Source organism: Buteo buteo, chromosome 12 (assembly GCF_964188355.1).
Source record: "Buteo buteo chromosome 12, bButBut1.hap1.1, whole genome shotgun sequence".
NCBI lineage: Eukaryota > Metazoa > Chordata > Aves > Accipitriformes > Accipitridae > Buteo > Buteo buteo.
The window spans coordinates 8,946,062-8,967,827 of NC_134182.1; the positions used below are offsets into that span (position 1 = coordinate 8,946,062).

At 38.1% G+C, this 21,766-nt stretch overlaps 2 protein-coding genes across 4 annotated transcripts in view; one reads left to right on the forward strand and one right to left on the reverse strand.

Moving 5' to 3' along the window:
* Nucleotides 1–3,641, forward strand: part of RAB3GAP2 (RAB3 GTPase activating non-catalytic protein subunit 2) — a 49,512-nt gene extending 45,871 nt beyond the window's left edge. For all 3 annotated transcript variants that reach the window (XM_075042610.1, XM_075042613.1, XM_075042612.1), the window contains exons 32-35: nucleotides 139–228; nucleotides 313–531; nucleotides 1,221–1,379; nucleotides 1,669–3,641. In XM_075042610.1, the coding sequence (XP_074898711.1) occupies nucleotides 139–228; nucleotides 313–531; nucleotides 1,221–1,379; nucleotides 1,669–1,815 (615 nt within the window). In that variant the 3' untranslated portion in view covers nucleotides 1,816–3,641. The remainder of the gene's footprint in view (nucleotides 1–138; nucleotides 229–312; nucleotides 532–1,220; nucleotides 1,380–1,668) is intronic.
* Nucleotides 3,642–3,827: 186 nt separating this feature from the next.
* The window catches only part of IARS2 (isoleucyl-tRNA synthetase 2, mitochondrial), a 29,722-nt gene continuing 11,783 nt past the window's right edge, over nucleotides 3,828–21,766 (reverse strand). Inside the window, exons 13-23 of the mRNA XM_075042614.1 lie at nucleotides 16,935–17,037; nucleotides 16,216–16,309; nucleotides 10,727–10,835; nucleotides 9,826–9,928; nucleotides 8,679–8,804; nucleotides 8,143–8,274; nucleotides 7,371–7,477; nucleotides 6,354–6,499; nucleotides 5,996–6,186; nucleotides 4,327–4,471; nucleotides 3,828–4,193 (exon numbers count right to left, since the gene is read on the reverse strand). Coding sequence (XP_074898715.1) covers nucleotides 4,042–4,193; nucleotides 4,327–4,471; nucleotides 5,996–6,186; nucleotides 6,354–6,499; nucleotides 7,371–7,477; nucleotides 8,143–8,274; nucleotides 8,679–8,804; nucleotides 9,826–9,928; nucleotides 10,727–10,835; nucleotides 16,216–16,309; nucleotides 16,935–17,037 — 1,408 coding nt within the window. The 3' untranslated portion in view covers nucleotides 3,828–4,041. The remainder of the gene's footprint in view (nucleotides 4,194–4,326; nucleotides 4,472–5,995; nucleotides 6,187–6,353; nucleotides 6,500–7,370; nucleotides 7,478–8,142; nucleotides 8,275–8,678; nucleotides 8,805–9,825; nucleotides 9,929–10,726; nucleotides 10,836–16,215; nucleotides 16,310–16,934; nucleotides 17,038–21,766) is intronic.

Below are 21,766 nucleotides of genomic sequence, written 5' to 3' on the forward strand. Positions count from 1 at the left end.
TTAATTTTTATCCTCAAAGAGAAATAGAAGATGCAGTACAAATTAAATGTAAAAAATAAGCTTCTTGGTATTGGATCAAAATGGATTACTTGTATTCTCCTGTATCTCTGAGGCCTGTCTTTTGGTTCTCAATTTTAGGGCAAAAATGCATTTTTCAAAGACCTTACTTCAATTCAGCTGCTGCCTAGTGGGGATATGGATCCAAATGTGTTATCCATACGACAACAGGTAGGTATACGTTTTGTACTGAAAGTTCATAAACCTCTAAAATTTCAAATAATACTGAAGTAACCTGCAATTTTTGCTTCCAAGTTCTTGGTCAAAGTGGTGAGTGCAGCAGTTCAAACACTATGTTCATCACAAAAGGCCAAAGAAGTCTCAGAAGCGGAATTGTTTCCTTTTGAAAAGGGGAAGAATTGGCCAACTTTGGCTGTGGACCTGGCTCAGTATCTTCAAATCTCTGAGGATGTGGTCAAAAGGCATTATGTCTGTGAACTGTATAGTTATGGGATGGATCATCTTGGTGAAGAGGTAATAACAGCTTTTAATGATTTTAAATCAGTACAGCATTATGTCAGATATTCTGCTAAAATTACTTTTTCACTTAAGATGCCTGGAAGGGTTAGGCAAGTATTATCAGGCTCAAAAAAATTCCGAGACTGAAAGTCAGAGGCTGGAAAAGTACTTTTTCAAGAGCAATAATTACCCTCAGTTTTCCTTCTTCCCAACATGAATCTGTGTATAGCAACTAGTGGCAACATGATAGGGAGTTATACTACTGGTCTACACCAGTACAGCCTTTTTCATTTTACTGTATTTGATAGTTTCAGGAATCTGCTTTTTTGCCTGTAATCTCTTCTTTTATGAAAAATTTACCAGTCCTTGGACAAGATAATTCTTCCCTTTCTTGAGCGGGAAAGCAAACAAGAGATCATGGGGAAGTTAGGAATATGTTGCTGAACTATAAAACAGATCTCATGGTCATGCTAATCACTGTGTAAAGTACAGAGCAATTCCTTGCCTTTGTTCACTCTTATGTTGTGCTGAAGCTTTTAATAATGTGCTTTATTACAGTAACAGGTAACATAAGGAACAGTCTCAAAACTAGTTGTCCTTTTAGTATTGATAAGCTTCTTTTGATACAGCTTTTCAAGCCTCCAGATAAGTGAGCTGTGTCATGCTGAAATGGTTTCTACTTCCTTTTATTCTTCTATTTTCAGGCCTTTCTTCAGGTGACTGACAAAGAAGTGCTTGCATCACAGCTGCTCATACTGGCTGGACAGAGACTGGCCTTTGCTTTACTTCATATGCAGACAAAGGAGGGTATGGAACTCCTCGCTAGGCTTCCTCCAACACTATGTACTTGGCTCAAAGCTATGGTAAGTTAAGCTTGATTTAGGAAAACAGGTTGATTTTCAGAAGCTTCTGTTCACCAAGACAGAGATCACATCTGAATAGCCCTTTCTTACTAATGGAAACAAGAATTTGTTCTCGTTTTTCCTGATGCTAGTTCTGTTTCATGAAGGGTAAAGCAGTTTCATGGGTCAAAGCATCAGCTTAATTGAGTTAATAAACCTTAGTGATCCGTTTTATACAAGTTCAGGAGGGCTTATATGCAGATGATCATCTGTAAAATTACTCTAATGCTGTGTTTATTCTTTTATATAGGACCCCCAGGAACTTCAAAATGTAGAAGTGCCAATTTCAACAACAGCTAAACTAGTTAACAAAGTCATAGAGCACTTACCGGAGAATCATGGGCAGTACAGCCTTGCCTTGAATCTGATTGAGGCTGTAGAAGCCATCTCATCATGACATTCTTGGTTAGCACAGTTCTGCTATATAGTGGTATAATGCATGATTTTACACAATGAGGCTGAACTTTACAGAAAGAAACTTCTGTGTGGCTCCTGTTAAACAATGAAAAAAACCAATGCTCCCCATCCCAGAATTTTAGAAGGTAACTTTAAATTGGAATATATTTTAAAATCTGCACTAGTACAAAGATGTTTAATTTCTAGTACACTTGTCAGTATCTGAAATGCTTTGTTATTTATTTCTGACTTGAGCGCTTTTTGCGGTAGTCTAAATTGGATATATTTGACAGCAGTTTTAGTCTATTTACAAAATCACATCTTGTGAAATTCTGTATTTCATGCTGGCAGTAACTGCTGCAGTTTCAATGTTCCATGTATGATTTGTTTTGAAAAACGAGCTGTAGAATTACACCCGAGAAAAACTTTGGTCTCTGAAGTTACTATGTAAAGCCAATACTGCTTTTTCAGAAGCTAGAGCTGGTGTTGGGCTCATGCCTTATAACTGCATTATACGTGACAATGGCGACTGCACTAGACATAGGATGAACTGTGCTGGGGCCTTACACAAAGGGAGAACAGCCCACATTAGAAACAGCTTGGGAAAGAGAATCAAATTCTTCAGACACAAGTACGGACTCATGTTTTAGTCCAGATCTCCCAGTATTGTCTCTAGGGTGCTGGGCTTCAGCTAAAACTGGATTTGCATCCCTCTCCTTTATTATTAAGCTCTGCTGAGTTTAAGTAGGTCAAGGAATGTCTTACTGTAAGATTGTTCCCCTATCTTATCACTGTAGAAGATGTAGTATGCTATAAATCTCTGCACATGTTAACTTGTAGTCAAAAACTGCTTAAATAGTTGACCCAACTTCAGTGAAGATCTATAGTACTGAGTACTTTAGCCTTAAAACAAACAAACCACTTTTATTTATGGTATCTACAGGGACTCATATAGTGAGTATCTTCACTATTGGAGTGGTATTAAACATGATTATCTTGCATCAGTTAGTACTGTTTATTTTCTACCTAAAGGAAGCTAGGAGAGAAAAATTAAATTGGTGTAAACGATTTTTGTCAAAGTCAGCTGAAATTACTAGCTCTATCTTGTAACCTGCTCCTCTTGCATTATATGTAAGAAACGTTCATAGTATTCTGCCTTGCTGGAGACAGAATTTGGTCTCATACTTCAGAAAGGTGTGCTGCTGTCATCTAAGGGTTAGACTCCCCCTAAAAAAAAAAAAAAGGTTATGTAGGTGGCTTGTTCTACACAGCCTTCTTCACCTGTTTAGCATCCCTACTTCTTAATCACTGCACTTCAGTGTAGCTGTGAAGGCTTCTTGAAAAGTTTTGATACTATACGTTTGACTTCCTGCAGTGACATGAGATGAGACAGAGTAAAGAGTAATAAGAATTCTAGTAAGAGTAAGGGGCCAGGCCTGGTCTATGTTTTAGGTACTTCTATACAGACACTTCCATAACTGAAGTTAAAACAGCTGTAGGGGAAAAATAGAAGAAGGTAAGATTGTGCAGCTGACTTTACCACCTTGTCTGACAGCACTTCAAACTTCTGCAGAAATAAGTATGCTAGAGATTTGGTCACCATGGAACCTGAGGAAAACAAAATGTTTCTTAGTTGCATTACATTCCTGTATCCTGGTACAGCTGTGTAAAGGATTTTACTGTAACAGAGTATCATGTCAGAGCTGACACGACACCAATCAAATCTGTAATGTATTGTAAGTAATACCCTGTATATAGTGCTATTTTGTGTCTAATTTGCTGTGGATTTGTGTAAATTGATTAAATAAAATTTGGGGTTTCCTTGTGTCTTTTCCTTTTTACGGAATGGTGATTATCACCTTTTTTTCTGTTCTTTTTACAAGAGGAGTAGACACACTACTGCAGAGGACTAGTTCTCTGGGGTTCCACAGAACTACCTGCTGACAGTATAAAAATTAAATGGAAGTGAACTTCAAAAGAACACAGGTTGCTGAAAACAAGTAAATAAGTCAGTTATTTTGAATGACCCTTTTTATTAAGCAGAAAAGTGATATACACAGTTAGGTATATACAGAAGGTTCCCCCCAAAACATGATAATTCTGCTCAGGCTGGGGCTTAAGCATCTGGTTCTACAGGCCTCAGTACACAGCCCTTCTGGTTAGCCTCCACTATTGTATACTTCAATACTCATGACTTTGGCGCAGCTTGTGCATAGGCATTTCACCCTCACGTGCTCACTTTTCCAGTAATGACTTTCAGGCACCGTGGGCAGGGGGTGCTTGAGGAATCAGAAGTGTATCTCCTGCAGCGAGGGCATTTTGCTTTGGCAAGCGGTAGGGCTATAACTTTATATGAAGATTCTTCACGGATATCACCACCTGTTAAAAGAAAGCATTGTTACTGAGATCCTGTAGGTGTAGTTAGCATACTCTACCTATGAAGTGAACAGCAACGTATGGTGTTGAGCAGAGAAGCAGCAGCACAGAAGCCTGTCTGGAATACTTCTCTTACCTTCCAAGTTAATCAGAAAGGTCCCTTTGATGATGTTTGCATCAGCAGGTGTTTCTTTAGGTAGCTCACTCAGCAGGGTTGTCTGGGAAGCCATCATTATTTCATTCAGCTGTGAAGCACTAGAAGTTTCTTCAGCCTGCAGTGCCTAGGGAAGAGAGTTAATTTTCAGACTTGCAACCTGGTTTTGTTCCTCAACATCCTCATCCTAGAAAATGTTAAAGCAGAAGTAGAATTACTGTGTATGTGATTGCAACAGCTGTCATAGCTTTGTCACAAAGAGAGCACAAGTTTGTTTACACCCACATGTACCTGTGTCTAAACATATGCATTTATATAATTATGCTTAAATCTGGCATCAAAACTGAGGTCTACCATTGCAAGCTCCAAGATGCTCCATTCTTTAAAACAAATGCTAAGACAGTGGTTCCTAATTAGAGTGGATGATTTGAACCAAGAGTCTAATTTACTTACTCCTGCCAGGAGTTAAGAGTACAGACCTGAAGTGCACTGTCCAGGGTTCCCTCTGCAGAAACTTTCAAGTTACTTTGACCCTCTCACCAAGAAGGCAGGTTACTTTGGAAGGGCACTGCCAGTGGCACTAGAACAGGCATTTTCAAGGAGTCCAGAGCTAGAGGCCAGTTGCGAGTCATGTAGCTCGGGGGTCAGTATGGGGTCCACTACTGTTTGACACACTAATTAATAACCTGGATGATGGGCAGAGCATACCCTTAGCAAGTCTGCTGATGATACAGTGCTCAGAGGAGTGGCTGATACACAAGATGGCTGCACTGTTGTTCAGAGGGACTTCAACAAGATGGAGAAACAGGCTAGCAGCAGTCTCATGAAGGTCAATAAAGGGAAGTGCACAGTCCTGCCCCTGGGGAGGAATAACCCCAGGCACCAGTACACCCTGAGGGCCAACGGGCTGGAAAGTAGCTTAGCAGAGAAGGGGTCCTGGTGGACAAACAGCTGACCACGAGCCAGCCATATATTCTCACACCAGAGTATGCCAGCACCATCCTGCATTAGGAAAAGCACTGCCACCAGGTTGAAGGAAGTGATCCTTCCTCGCTCCTCAGCCCTGGTAAGACACATCTGCAGTGCTGGGTCCAGTTCTGAGCTCCCCAGTAAGAGAGAGATGTGAACTTACAGTGCGAGTCCAGCAAAGGGCCATAGAGATGATGGACTGGAGCATCTTATGTATGAAGAGAGGCCGACAAGTTGGGACTGCTTAGCCCAGAGAAGAGAAGGCTCGGGGGATCTTATTAATGTATATAAATACCTGATGGGAGGGTGTAAAGAAGATGGAGTCAGGTGCTTTCAGTGGTGCCCAGTGACAGGACAAGAGGCAAAAGAAAGAAATTGAAAGAGGAAACTCCAAGAAAACATAAAACCACTTTTTTACTGTGAGGGTGGTCAAACACTGGCACACGTAACCAGAGAGGTTGTAGAGTCTCCATCCTCAGCATTCAAAACCCAACTGGACACAATCTTGGGCAACCCGCTCTGGCTGACCCTGCCTAAGCAAGGGGCTTGGGCTACACAATCTCCAGCAGTCCCTTCCAACCTCAACAATTCTGTGACTTTCTGGCAAGTACAAAGCAGAAGAAAGTTTACAGAAATCAGTATTTTTTGCACAGACAACACTATTCTTAGTTGAATCTTTTACCTCCATTAATTCAAACAGCAATCCAGGCTCAATTACAATGACTACTTCATACTCCAAAGCATTCTTGCCAGAGATGGACCCAAGGAAAGAGTCTCTCATTGCACATGCACCTTCTATTGCTTCCTCAATGCCAGGCTTCTTCCATGCTGAGCTTGCATTAATCCAGCCAGTACGAAACACACCCTCTGAGTCTTGAAAGCAAAGCAAACAAAGGAATTCTTAATTTAGCGTCTTTCTATTCAAGTGTTTATTAAATTAATAAAAAAGAATGGCATATCTCTCTATTTGCATTCCTTCTTTTAACTATGCCATTAAACAGTGCACTAAAGGAATTCCTTAGAAATGATACGTGCTTTACCTTTCTTATAAGGGAGGTGCTGGAAAACCTCCTCTGCCAAGTGAGGAAGAATTGGTGCAAAGGACCGGACTACTACGTCTAAAGCCTGTGCTAGCACAGTTTGACATGAACGACGCTTAGGATCTTTTTCTTCTTCACAATAGAGCCTGCAAGACAGAGATGAAGGTTGGGAAGTATTCGTATGTTCTTGTTACTGTTCTTGCTCAAGAGCCATAGTTCCAGGACTGTCATTGAAAGTACAGAAGTCTGACCTAGCTTGCCTTTCCAAGGAGAGCTTTTCTTAACTGCCCTTCCTAGGCAAGCCCAGTGGTATAGGTACAGGGCCATCTGTATATCCAGCCACATTTTGTCACAGGAAAGGAGATTTTGTACATGGCATGTTAATTTGCTTCACTTGTATAGAAGAGAATCTGCCTTCAGGGAGATGAGGCTGCAGCTCTGTTAGCCCTTTGTTCTGGTTCATCTATAAAATTTAGCATTAGGGCTTTTTTCTTTTTTTTCCCCTTTACTTGCATTCTGGAAACTAAAGATCAGTATAACCCCCTACCTTCTTCTCCCATGAAATAGCCCTTTCAAAATTTACAAAGATAGCAGTCACATCCTTAGGATTCTTTACCTGTTTTTTAGATCAGTGAAAGACATTAGCTTGCCCAGGTAAGTGCTAAAAGCCCTTCCCCCTACCTTCCCAAATTCAATACACTTCTAGTTAGAAATACAGATCCAAGAATTTATCTTTAAAACTTTATTTAGTTTTAAATGTGTCCACTTGATTACCTTTCAAAATGATTCAGTACCCCTAGTGGACAGAATATAGAAGCACACTGATGACAAAAATACTCAACTGAAAGCAGCTAAGCCTTCACCTGTGAGCTTTAGTACACTAAAGCACAATACATAACTGTGAAATGTTCTCCAAGATATCTGTATTCACTCAACATTTGCCTGGAATGTTGTTATCTCCATTGCAAACTGATTAACTTGTTTTTTCCCTTTTGAAGGCAGCAGTAATGAACCCACCTGTCTTTGATTATGGTAAAATAAAAGTTAGACAAGTTTCTGGAACAGAATGCTTGCAATAATCGAACAACTTTGCTATAATCATATTCTTTGTATGCTTCTGTAACCTGGGAGAGGGAGCAGAGAGAGATAAGAACAGAGCATCAATTTTCATCACATGGCATACAATGACAACCCCTGATGAACCTGAACTTACAGAAACTGTAATGAGTGACACAAAGTCTGTGAGAATCTTTTCTTTAAAAGGTTGTTGGAGGGGAAAAAAAAAAAAAAAGTTAATTCAGTCAACAATCATTTCAATTCAAGTTTGAAGGGAGAGGACAGGAAGAACCCCAGAAATTATGCCCATACTTTCTTATTCAGCAGAATGGTTCTAAGTGACAGAAATGACTAAATTCTGGACTACAGCAGATTTCCAAAGCTCTAGATTTTTTTTGTTGGTGGTTTTTGGTTTTTTTGTTTGTTTGTTTGTTTGGTTTTTTATATCCTATTCTAGCTATTTCTAAAGACATGTAATTTGAGGCCTTGGGCAGGAGGGGAATGGGAAAAACTGGTCGATGTCAAAACCAAGTTAAAAATGTTAAAAACAAAGCCTTCCTCTCAAAAGTTGAAGTGGGCTTAAGGAAGTGCACACTGCATCAGAGAAACCTTTGTGGTCATAATTTGCCTACTTGACACACACTCTTTACTCATACACTTAAGGAATTTTCCCTAGAGGGTATAACCAATGAAAAACATTACATATATTCATTTAAATACAATTTACCCCTACCTTGCTGCCATAATCTTGCAATAAATGCAGCATGTATTGATCTACTATGTACATCTCTGAAGCAGGGATGGAATCAGTTTCTGGGTTGAAGCCAGCAACGTTTCCCAGCATGAAGCGTAGTGTATTCCGAAGCTAGGAACAAACCAGAAAAATTAAACATTAATGGTCTGCAGTTTAGATGAAACACAAAATGATAATATTCTATAATGAATTAACTGAAGTTGGCTGTTTTTCAAAATGATTGTTTGAATAGTTACAAAAGCATCATGAAGAACATATGCCAAAAGGACCTACATGAAAGTAAAAAGGCTGGCTATTACCAAGTATGCTGCAAAACCTAGTCTTTTCTTTTGTACACTTTACTATTTGATCCACAGATGTAAAGAGCAGTAGTACCTACCTAAATGAGTTCGGAAAAGCTTTCTTTAGTCTAAAGATTGAAAAGCTTTCCAATGAATTCTACTCAGCCAACACAAAACCAAATATAAAGAGGAGCTGTCATTAGAATGAAGAGGGTTAGCATATTTGGCACTTACCTTGTTAATATCGTCTCTTGCAGCATTAAGTACAACAGGCCCAATCAGCACCTCAGTAAAAACATTCGATTCTGCCACCCACCAGCGGAGAACATCGGCACCGTATGGAGGGTCCTTGGTGTGATCCTAAGTGGAGACAGAAAGGCACACCAGTAAAACTGCTGGGGTCCTGCAGCACGGTGAGCAGTGCCATTCCGTGCTGTCAGTGCTGTGAACATGCCTGTAAGTGTGCCCAGAAGGCCACTGTATTTGGAGGCCTTCACCCTCTTTTACCAAGATTCACTGTTAAGCCACCGCGACAATGTATACTTGCAGCACTCTGTGTACAGCCAATGCTAGAACTCAGGTTAAGTTGAGGTAAACTCATCTAACAGCCTTGAATCCTTTGAACTCTTAACATTAAAATAGCAATGTTAATATCTAAAACTACATACTTCCCCCCCTCCCGCCCTTCGGATTGTTTTCCACCCTGTTTTCAACTCTGAAAATGGCTTATCTGCTTTTTGAAAGAATAGAAACTATTGTGTGTTTTATTGAATCAGATAAGTAAGTCTTTATAAGAATTGATTCTTTTGTCTACAGAATTTCAAAAGCTGCTTAGCAGCCTCAGAAAGACCAACAGCAGGACCGGGGAGGGAAAAAAATTCAGAGCATCACCTGCAGCGCAACCTCCCTGACCATGGAATGAAGTAAGCTTCCAGAGTCAATACAACAGCCTAGGCTGAGAGCAGACAAGATTGCTGGGGTGCAGCTTCTACTCTAACTGCTCTACTGCTAGGCCCAGCTTGTAGGTTCGTCAGTTTGAAAGCAAAGGTTAATTATTTTAATTATTTTTTAATCTTCCCACTCCATCAACAGTGTTCCCAAGTAAAAAGGAACCATACTGCACCTTCTATATAATGCATTTTCATTTCTCTTAGCACAGAACAAAGGTGTGGGGGTTTTGGCACTACAGCTGAAGCAAAAAACCTCAAGGTTTTTACTCCAGCCAAATGGAACTGCAGTGTAGCCACAATCTTTAGAAGAGCCTTACAGAGTTCTGCTACAAGACAGCTGTTTAGAGAATAACATGCCACAAGACAGTTGCAGAATCTGGTAGTGAAAAATTTTAACTAGTGATTCTGAGAAACTCAAGAGTTTTACTTACTTCACCTCCATTGATAACTACATCAGGGTCAACCACATTGCCAATAGATTTAGACATCTTCTCCCCCTTCTCACCAAGAGTAAATCCATGAACTACCAGAGTCCTGAAGAAAAGATTTTAGTGAAAACAAAATCCCAGTGAAAAATGTACATTAAGAATAGATTTCTAATGAGGATAGTCCTAATTCAAAACATACAGAAATCCTCTATTTTGGTAAGCCTGAGGTTTCATCTGTCGAGTTCAACCAACCATGAATACACTGTACTACCGTCCAAGTAGTGCATACAACTTTATTTTCCTCATTTAATTTTGCCGTGCAAGCAACAGATTGGTTGCAGATACCCACAGCACACGTATTTCAGATGAATTAAAGACTGAAGTATTATTTCCTCTTTAAGCCAATACATTTCCCAAATTGCACAGCCTCCTTGCAACTGACTCACATATTACCCTTCCCTATGCTTTTCATCTTCCAGGGGACAAAGTGTGTCACAGCCTCCATATAAGACATACACACAGTGATTCTGAATTCATTACAGCCTAGTGTTCAATTCACAAGTCAATGATTTTAGGAGATTTTGATACTGCACCTCCCATAATAATCACTTTGATTATGGGAATGGGAGAGATGGCAAAAGAACAGACCTGTCTCTGATAATGTAATAGGATATACGTAAATGACTGAGAAAGAAAATATATATTAAAATTATGATGGAAAAAATTTAAACAATAAATCCATTACAATCTAATCTGAGAAAAGCTTTATACTGAAAATGTAAGAACATAAATCAGATACTTGGTATTGGCTTGATTTTTCTTGTTTATACACTACTGTCCACACTATCAAAAGCTCGATATTTAATAACTGAACTAGCAATGTGTCTGCAATCCACGCACTTACTTATATGGTGCTTTTTTCCTTGCTGCCACACTAGTTAATAGAGAGGATTGAAACCAACCTCCCAGTTGGTCTTTTCCTTCAAGGTATGTATCTGCTCTTTGCTCTGCTCCTTTAAAAACAGAAGATTTTGTTTAAAATATCAGCCTATATCTTCAATCAAGTAATACACTTAACAGAAAATCTCCGAAACTTATTCTGCTCTTTACACCTAGTAGGTAAGTTACTTTTAATAAATGGTGTATGGTTACTTGAACATGATACAAGTGATTCATTAGTATCACAATTTTTTTAAAAATCCAAGACTCACTGAACTCCAAAATTTAACAAATAAGCTTGCTTTCCACCAAACAAAATAATAAATTATGAAAACAGAAGCTATCATGCTCAGAGGACTTCTTACAAAGTTCTCAAAATAATTTCCAAGTACTCCTAAATAAACTGAAAGACCCAAAAAAGATCACATACTTTGGAATTAATAAAAATCTATGGTACGACCTGAAACTTCAACAGTTGGGAATTACTAAGCATACAAGTCACAGATGTAACATGCCCGACTAGTGTGTGTAAGGCATCAGGTATTTTCAGAGGAGACCAGGAAGCTTTGGCAGTGACCACAGGTCACCTGCGACAGAATTTACACTTCTGGTCACCGGTGTTCCAGGGAGATTAAAAATTTCAGGAAAGGGTTAGAACAACATGTGAAACAGAAAGCCTGTTGTGGGAGAGAGGGGTCTGGAAGAGCCTGGCTTGTTTAGCTTATGCAGGTGAAGGCTGAGTGGAAATATTATTCCCTCTAAATACGCAAAAAAGAAGAATGCTTGAGAAGAACAACTGGAGCTAATGAGTACTGTTGGCATCAGAGGAAAAATGGGCTACAAGGCACATAGACTGGGTATTAGCTAACTGCACATTAAAAGCAGAAGAGCAAACCCAGCTTTTCCACAGGGCTGAAGGAGGGCAGCAAAATTTTACTGGTGGAATTGGCTTTACTGGTGGAATTCAGTCACTGTACAAAAAGGTACAAGACTTGCTAACTCAAGAAGTCCCTCCTGATCCTAAACAATCCCAGACAGGTCACCATCAGAGCGAGAACAGAATAATGTGGAGCACAGCAGAACATGCAAGTCAAAGCCTATGAATGTGCAAAATTATACACATATTTGGCAGGAATTTAGTTTTGATTCTAAAAGTTGGTGGTGTAATTTTCCAGATATTCAGACAAAAGTTTCTCTATTCAGTTTTTATCTAGTAGCTCCTTTTAGCCTCTTCCTAGGACCCCTGAGACAATGCTTCTTTCTGCCGCTGACACACTTGATTTATTTGTTTAACTTAATGGAAGTTTCAATATTTAGATCCATCTGCAATAAAAGGAAGTTCAACACTACAAAGGTCAAGGCCATACAGTTCCAGCTAGCACAGGAAAAATGTGTTAAAAATCATAACATCCACCCACACATTTGTTTATTCCTTCAAGAAAATCTACAAAGAGTTTGAGTTTTAAAAGTAGAATAAGTAGAGATCACCCTTTGTAGTAACAGACTGCAAAAATGCTTGTCAGGACAAGATAAAAAAAAGTATGTGTGGTAAGGAAGAAAATAACTGGAAAATCTGTAACAACACATTTGTTATTTACAACTAGTCTACTAGTCACTGGTTTTAGTGAAATGAACTTTTCATGGAAATGCCAGTAGTTACTACTTAGAGAAGAAGTTAAATCAACAACTGATTACAAACAGCGAACTGCATTGATCTTTTCTGACAGGAACTAGTACATCTGGCAGGCTGGCTAATGTAGCTTACAAAGTTAATGGAGGCCTGGACATTTTATCTCTGTAAAATACACACACGGGTTTTGCATATACAAAGCCTGTCTTTTAAGTGCACAGGTAGCTCCCCTACCTCAATTTCACTGAAGTTGTGATGGTTATACATAAATTAATTAGAACAGTGTGCACGTTTCTTTGTAAATGGAAGAGTATGTCCGGCAACCCAGAAGGGACCTTTCAGTTGTTTATTTTATACTGAGATATAGTACATAGGTCATTAAAGAAAATTACAATTTATGATCCTTCTGGTTTGGATTTCAAGATTCCCTATCTTTGATCTTACAGACTTTGACTTTAGATTAAATATATTGTATTTTAATGCCAGGAATGAATCAGCCAAGATAAATTCAAGTCTCTCAGTCAGCACAAAAGTTTAAACCCTTAGACAGCTAAGTTGTAAAATAATCACATTCATTCAGTTAAATATTAGCCAATAAGATAGGGGAAAAAAGTTATGATGTTGAAAACCACGATCATTGAGATACAAAACTCTGGGTAAAAAGCTGTCTGACTTTTACCCATGGCATATTGCATCGCAGTAGAGTCCACTATGTATTTTTATATGAAATATTTTGAAAAATAATAATCTCAAGGTTGTAGTGCAGATGGCACTCTGCCCACGAGGAAAAAGTCAAGACCTGTAAGAGTATTTTAAGACAGAAAAGAACTCTCTAAAATGGATACTCCAAAGCCAGCTACTGAAATAAGCCCTATCAAAAGGCTGAACACAAACTGAACTTCAAAGCAAAAAAGAAAAGAAAATGTCCTAGGCACCACAGCACTGAGTATTCAAAACTAGCAAATGTTTTTGAACCAAATTTTGCTTTCACCGCACCTTCTTTTTGGAGGCTGTATATTAACACTCTTCTACCTCACAGCAGTACTGCGAAAATGAATTTATTCACCCATGAAGCATTCAGACTTAAATTGTAGCATTGCATAAAAGAATATGGAAACAGTTCTTTCACAAATATTTGAGGCATGAGTAGCAAGAAAGAAACAGGATTGGATAGCACAACAATAAACTGTTCAGTGAAAACAGTGCTGGGCAAACAGAGCATTAACGAAGAAAACCGTATCCCCAGAACAGTGGGTTCTTCAGAGCACATTGCACTTGAGGATCTGCTCTCAATGGTGCAGGCAGGGTGGTATTTATTTTACACACAATCTAGTTATAACTGTATATTTTTGGTTCTGTGAGTACAGTAGCTAAATCTTTGATCTTAGTAAGTCACACCTTCCTACCTGCCACACTGCTGATGTAGAATGGTTTGGTTAATTTGTCATTTAGCTAGAAGTGGTACTCTTTGACACACCTAGGCTGGAAAAAGGAAGCCAACCATAATTTAATGAAAAAGGGGCAACTTTAAGTCATTTCCATGAGAACTATGCCCAGTCTCTGGTAGGAAATGCACCAAGGGAAGCGTTAGAAATATGACTGTATCCATGCAACCTGTGTATGCTTTAGCATACAAGCATTGAGCTTGCTGTCACTGAGCAATTCTGTTAGCCTGTTCAAATACCTCATATTGTGGAATCTCTCTCTTCTTCCTCCTCCCCACCCCCTTCCCAACCTGCCATATTTTTGAAAGAAATCTGTGTGGCCATCAGCTAAAGGGATGAATTCTATAACTGCTGCATCTCATTTAATAAGCTCGGACAGAGCTAGTTCAAGTCCAGTGAAAACTCAGGCCTAAGTTCCCCGAGTTGCAGAGATGTCGAAGAGATCAACTTATTTTTGTGAGACTGGAACTGGCAGGGAAATCTGTAACACCTTTTATTCCTGCTGGTTACTAACAGACAGATCATTGATTTATTATTTTCAATCGCTTGAGTTCATGGTAGAGTGAAACAATTATAAACATTAGTCTTGCACTTCCAGTTGCCGTGAAATTAACTCATGTGCTGCGAAAGAACCACTGCCATGCATGACACCGTCATCAGAAAACAAGCAATAACTGCTGTTATCACTGATCTACTACAAAAGTAACAGGTAGCACACCAGCTTCCATATGCCTCTGTGCTTTCATGAATTTAAGCCACAGGAAGTTCTTCTTCCCATTATGACATTCTGTAAGCAATTTTGGATTTCTCCATGGATTTCATCCATTTTTCCCCAAAAGCACTTTGGAAAAGAATCCCATCAGTTAGTCTGTTTATAAGCATTGCCTGTTATTTTTATGGACATAGGAAGAAGTTCTGCAAAAAGTTTTAAAAGCTGGAGCATATTGGGAAATACAAGACAAAACTATTAATTCAACAACTTCTCTTGCAAAGAGCATTTTTCATAAATTAAAACAGTAATTTCATATGAATCATTGAGACTGTACTTCCACTTCTGGCAGTGGCTGGGAGCCTCGGTTACATAGGAAAAAAGGTAATGCAACTTTTGTGTCATTTCTGATGATGAAGAGGCTTACAAGATCACACTGCTTGTTCATCCTTCCCCCAACTTTTGAACTAGTGGGGCCACTCCAGTCACGTCAGACAGCAAAAGAAGATGCCTTACACACACCAAGTTCCAGCAAGACTAGACAGAGAAGAGGAACTTTTAATGGTTCCATGAAAGAAGTTTGTACTGTGAAAGACCCAGCATTTATTAGACATTACAGAATCCATACAGGAGCCTTACACAAATCAACAGTGAATCAAGAGTCTTTATTCTGCTATTCAACATGAGGTGTTTCCTCTACACAGGATTAGAGGTAGTTTTTGCATACTGAGGTGTTAAGCCCTTAAAGAATTCAAGTATGTAATGTGCATAGAATACTTTGTTATACTTTTCAAAACCAAACCAGAAAAATTTTTAAAGAGTGTGAACTTTAAGATATGTAAAGGTCTTCTAGAAAATGAATGTTTGCTGATGGTACTGTTGTCTGACCACGTTGCTAAGAAATAAAACCTCTGGTACTAACGTGTTTTATAATTCAACGAGATGGTTATCACACAATTGTGTACTAAGAGTTTAAAGTCCAACAGACTTGATGTATGGGACCAGACTCCTCCTTTAGAAAGGACTCCTGACTTTGGACTATCCTCCAGGCAAACAGTATACTTTTAATGTATTTTTATACAAATATATATCTGTTACCTGCTGAGCAGCATCTACTGGCAGTAGGAACTATAAATAGCATATAGCAAGTATAAATATTTTAAGCCACGATATACTGCTTTAGTTACTGAAAGTACTCAGAAGTGAAAAAGTACACCTACACTGTTCAAATTATAAAACTTACTTAAATTCAGAAGCTGATCTCAGTTTTGTTCTGCTTCAAATAGCACGCACAAGCACAAACTGAAATTTGTTAACTGAAAATAATTTAAGTGTTACCAACTAGCAACAAAGTACGTTGGCCATTTGTGTCATGAAACTTCTATACTCAAAACAAATTACATTGTGATTAGAAGATATATGGTATGTCATGTGGCAGAATCATTCAGAATAGAATATTAGAAAGATCTCAATTTCAACTATGCTGAAACTGAGTTTGCCAACATTAAGCCCTTATCTTTACAAGCAAAAGCAGCTTTACAAGAAGTCACAACCAGTTTGCTGCTGGCATAACCTAACTCAGTTTTGCCAATACCAACACCATCATGCAAAACAGTTACATTTTGTTCTCCAAGTATTTTAAAAGAAAGATCAACATATTAATTCTGTACCTTCCAAAACATGAGCCCAGGAAGTTCCACTGTCAAACCAGATGTCTAGGACATCCTGTCCTTTGACATAATCCAAAACATCATGACCACCAGCCTATTGGAAAAACAATTATTAAATAATACAAATAGAATACTCAGTACATCAATGCTTTTCAAAACTACAAATAAAGTAGATTTGGTTTCTACACCAGTTTTGTACAGGCTCTGCTACCAACTTTGTGAGTGAACACAAAATAATTTAGGTAACTTTTCACAATAGTGTTCAGATAATTGCTGATGAAACCCCAAAACAGAACAAGGAAAAGTTACCAAAAAAACTGAGATGGCAGAGTAACACTACAGTTTGTGTGCTAGCTTAAGAACACAATTTTTAAAGGAACAATAAAACGTTAGGAAAAACAAAATTAAAATTCTAATCTATTTTAATGACAAAGACTTAATATATATCTGGGCTTAAGATTTGGTTAATTAGGATGTCACTTTCCTCCTCAACTAAAAGGAGGAGGAGGATTGAGATCTCTGCCCTGAATTAATGGCACAAATCTGATTGTGTGTATTTTGCCATACTCAGATCTCACTTTCTGAATATTCCTTTCACATGATACCTTCTCATAAAGGTAAAAGACTGAAAAGGATCATAGGAATACATGAAGGTTTTATATTATTTCCCATGACTGGACTGTCTTGAGCACCTTCTGTATTTGAAGTCAAAAAATTACCTTTGCTACAGCCTCTTTTGATAGCAGTTGTTCAATAGGAAGGGTCCACCATGCATCTGTTCCTTGCTGCTCCACTACTTTGATGACATCTGTGATAGTTTCACTGGGTTAGAAGGAAAAATAAGTTTTACACATTGATGAGTTAATCATACCTTTCTACAATATCTCAGATCCAAAGTGGTGAGGTATACTGATAAAGAGATCAAGCTATTTAAACCTGTGATTTTCCAGCTTCTAATCCAGACAAGACTCCACAGAGCTTTCTGCCTGTATTAAAAAGACTTCCTACTTTTGTCTTCCAAGATGGGTAGGGTTGTGTAAAACCTGCACATACAGAAACCCACATGTATTCCAAATATTGAATATTTGCAGAAAAAACTAACTGGGCACTCAGAAAAGATGCCAGCAGCTTGAAAACTTCTAAAATCCATTTCACTTCCTATTTCTTGACCTTGACTTTAAAGAAACCAAACAACTATTTCCCCCCCAAATATTTGCTCTTTTTGACAACAGGCTTCTTCTCTCCACTGTATAAAGGGACCTTGAGAACTCATGTGGAAATGGAGAGTTAGGAAGTGGCAGTGTTTCGAATAACGTACATATATATTAGACTTCTGGTTGCCTGGATTCCCCCTTTTTAGCAATACATTTCTTAAAATTTAAGAAACATTTATATAAGTATATTAATCCCAATAACTTGGTAAACTTAAACTTCTGTACCCAGTAGAGGAGTGACGTAAACGACCGTTCAACATATGCTCTGAAGGCAATATATGAGTTCATATGGTATAGCACCAGCCAAGACAAAGGTCCTGAAATAAATAGATACTACAGAAATAAGAAAAATAAAAAGCTTACTAAGCATTTTTTCTGATGTGAACAACCACAAGGCATGCAGTTCTGTGCACTATGTATGACACATTCAATCATTGTCCCCAGTAGGTAAGACTAGGGGGAACTGATTTTTAATATCATTTAATGCCAAGTCTAGACATAAATTAAGATAGCTTAAAAACCAAAACAAACCACACACACTTTGTCTTGCTGACTCACAGAGCACTTGCTGAAGAGGTGATTTTTAAGACATCTGCTGTATTCAAGGTGTACAGCAGATAGTCATGACCTGCCAACTTCAAACTAAAACCTGTGTTACCCAAACCACCAGAGCTTTGTTTTTAACTCAAAAAAAAAGAAGATTTAATCAATTAACTAACTCCTTGACACAGTATTGTGAAAGGGGAAAAAGTAAAATAATGATCTGGCATAATTATCTTGAAAACACAAAAGGAAAATTATCTAACTTCTTTAGTGTCATCACTCAGTTTTGGACTGCAGCACAGTATTTTTTCTGCACTGCTAAGAAGTTGAGCTACATCACTACAACATTTAGTGGACTCTTACAGAGTTTAAGCATGAAAACCCATGTTCTCTAAGAAGACATAGAACAAATTATTACTTAATTACATGACAAGAAGTGCAACGTTAAGAAGAAAATGCAGTTCTGCTCTTGGTTGTGGGAATAAAATTGCAATGATAGACCAACAGGTTTGTATCAATCAATCAATCTACTTTTCAAAGTAAATTCCTGTAGAACATGCCAGTAGGTTTTCTGAAGAGAAAAATCACTAACCAGTAACACTCACAAAGCGACAGCCACCTAGCATACCACTGCCATTCTTACCCTTTCAGGCTAGAATGGGTGTCATTCACCTTCCAGTTTAAAGATAGGACACAGTTGATGGCTTTGTAATATAACTGCTAACATTTATCTTGGTAAAACAACATTTAGGAGCTCCCGTTCAGAACAGTATCTTTTCCTTTCAGAAATATTTGCACAGAGGCCTATTTGCCTATACTTCCAACTGTGAAGCGTTACTTCTCCAAGACAAAAGCAAACAACTCCAGTTCTGGTAAATTCAAGGCAGACAGCTGAGAAATCCCTGATTGTCTTGCCTCCATCAGGCTAAATCTTCAAATTCAGAAAGCTCTCAAGAAAAAAAAAAAAAAAAATCAAGTAAGCCAAGAACTTTGTTTGTCTCAGCCCAGACTAAACTATTCCACTTAATTTGTCTCTCTCTTGCAGGGTCAGTACCTTCTACTGAAGAGGCTGGCTTTACACCCAGACCTTCAATGATGACACAGACCATAGCACCTGGGAGCATTTTAGAAAAAGCAATACACAACATTATTTTTCACTCCTTTTCAACAGGAGGCTCCATCTTCGATTCTTCTCAAATACACTATCAGTGTAATTTTAAAGACAATTATAGATAACTAGTTGTCTTCAAGTGAATATTTCAAGAGCTGCCTCCACAGTCTCAGTGCCTCCTGTTACTGGCCAAGTCTTACCTATGGAAGTCACCACCAGAACAGAGAGTAGTTAAATTAAAAAGAAGATGATTTACCCTAAAATGTGCTTATTACCACATAAGATGTTAGTGCATGTTGAGTGATTCATGGAAGAAGCAATTCTGTGCTCAGCTAATGGCTCTGTCCTCAAATTAGAGCCAGAAAATTTTTCTAATCAAGAATCATACCCGTAACCAGTATTTAAAAAAAAAAAAAAAAAAAAGCTACCAGCATGCCCTATAAAACAAGTAGAAAATTTAAACAGGAACTAAGCTTGTCTTCCACGTAACTTTTCCATATTGCAAATGCAGTTCAGTGGAGTGACATAAACTCTAGTGATTAATTCATTTTCAACCTATACATTCTTAAAACATTCAACAGGTATTTGATGATATCCATGTTTGTAAGCATTTTTAAAAGGTGATAAATCCAGCTGCAGACCAAAAGTAACAGCTACCTTGGACAACACATAGGAATATACCCTTAACAAACAAACAACGTTTTCCAGCAACTGTCTGGATTCAGTTCGATCGCAGCAGAAACCTCAGTTTGTCACATGTTCTAAGCTTTAAGTAAAGGAGATACAGCCTGAAGTGCCACCAGTTTTCCAACATTACAACTGTTAATTGCAATGACATCTCTCCTCAATGGAAGAGATAATGATTAAGGTCAGGCCTATCACACAAATATTTGGAGCATTAACAAGGGGGAGGATCTGAAACACTGTGTTAGTGCAAACTGTATTTACCTGTAGTGAGGATGAACTGCTCTCCTTTCCATCAGAGGCGGGAGGAGGGACAAGAAGGAAATAGAACCTTGCTATCAATCTCCCTTGGGAAACCATCATAAAATGACTAATGACTGCCTTCATTTACAGTAAGTAAGTATTGCCAATGCCACACAACAGTTGTCTACCATTGCAGATACACCATTACTACAAAACATACTGTGGACTAACCTTTTACCAAGTGTATTACTATGCAATGCAAAGGCTTATATTGTTAATTCACGAAGGGCAGAATTATTTCAAAGACACATTTTCACGACACATGAACTAATAGATAGGATTATGTTACAGATAAAAGTTTTCAGACAACTAAAAGGTGGTCAGATTTGTGTTATCAATCACTTACAAGAAATAAGGAGTCAGTGACTGTGAAGTTAACTTGTTACTGACCAATATTCTCAAAATTCTATCATAGTTTCAAATCAAGTGGAAAAAAAAATTTTAGCAGTGCAAGTTTTTTTCATTATATTCAGTTTCCCTACAGAATATAAGTGAACATTAACAGACAAGTATTTTATAAAAGGAGATAGTTAAGACCAAAGATTTACAGGATACCATTTCAACAAGGACTTTTTCCTCCTACAGTTTGAAAAAAAACCAAGACAAACAAAAAAAACCAGCCTGTTCCTCTAATCTTTTCCCAGGATCCTTACGATAAACTATTACCCCAACAGAGAGAAATGAATATATTTCAGGTATCCATATTGTAAGGAGGAAGATTTTTGCAAAGTACTTTTATGTGAGGTGCAAGTGAAAACCACCTTTCTCAAATAACTACTCATCACTTTATAATCGGTAGGCTTCAACGTAAGCATGATAATTCACCGAGTTAGCAATAAACACCATTGTAAAACTTTGCCCTGTATTCATACACTATCTAGAAGAACTTGCATTACGTGTCACTCACTACGTTTTAACACTGAAACCTCTACGGCAATTCACGCTACCATGACACCAGCCAATCACTCTGAAGTCTGATATTGATTACACTGAACACTTATTTAATGTGTTAACAGAAATTAGGTGGCATTAAGATATAGTCGGCAAGAGAAGAATACAGTGCCTGATGTTCTCTCGACCTCCTTTCAAACAACAGTAAAGAGAGCAAGTTATCTTCTTTTTTACATGAATGTTGATACTGCTGCAGTAAGTATTTAGGTTATGGTAAGTTGCTATTGCTTATAAGTCACTGAAATGTCTTAATATTTTAAAAAGCACATGAGAGCGCAGGGTAGATCTACTTCATAAGCAGGCTGGGGTTTTCTTTGTCAGAAATTTAAGTTACTTGTTAATCACAGAGAAAGGGACAAAAGTCCTCAGGCATTAGAATAACCTTTGCAATACTACTTATTATTACCAGTATCTGAACAGCGAATTTGTAAAGAAGATACTGCATGAGGTCAGATTAAAGTATGTATCTCACATTTATTATCTGGTCTGAGCTACTAGTGGAATTACAAATCTCTCGTTTTACTTTTGGAGCTCTTTCTCTCTTCTCTTCCACAAGTTACAGAATTTCCTAGAATCAGAACTTTTTGTCTCAAAACCTAATAAATTCTGAAAGTTGACAAAACAGTATAAGTGCTTATTTGTGCTGTATTCTATTTAAGGTCTTTTTTCTCTACTCATGCAGAAAAATTGAGCAGAATCTTACCTCCATACTCTTAATGAAAATGGCAATAATGAAAAAATGTTC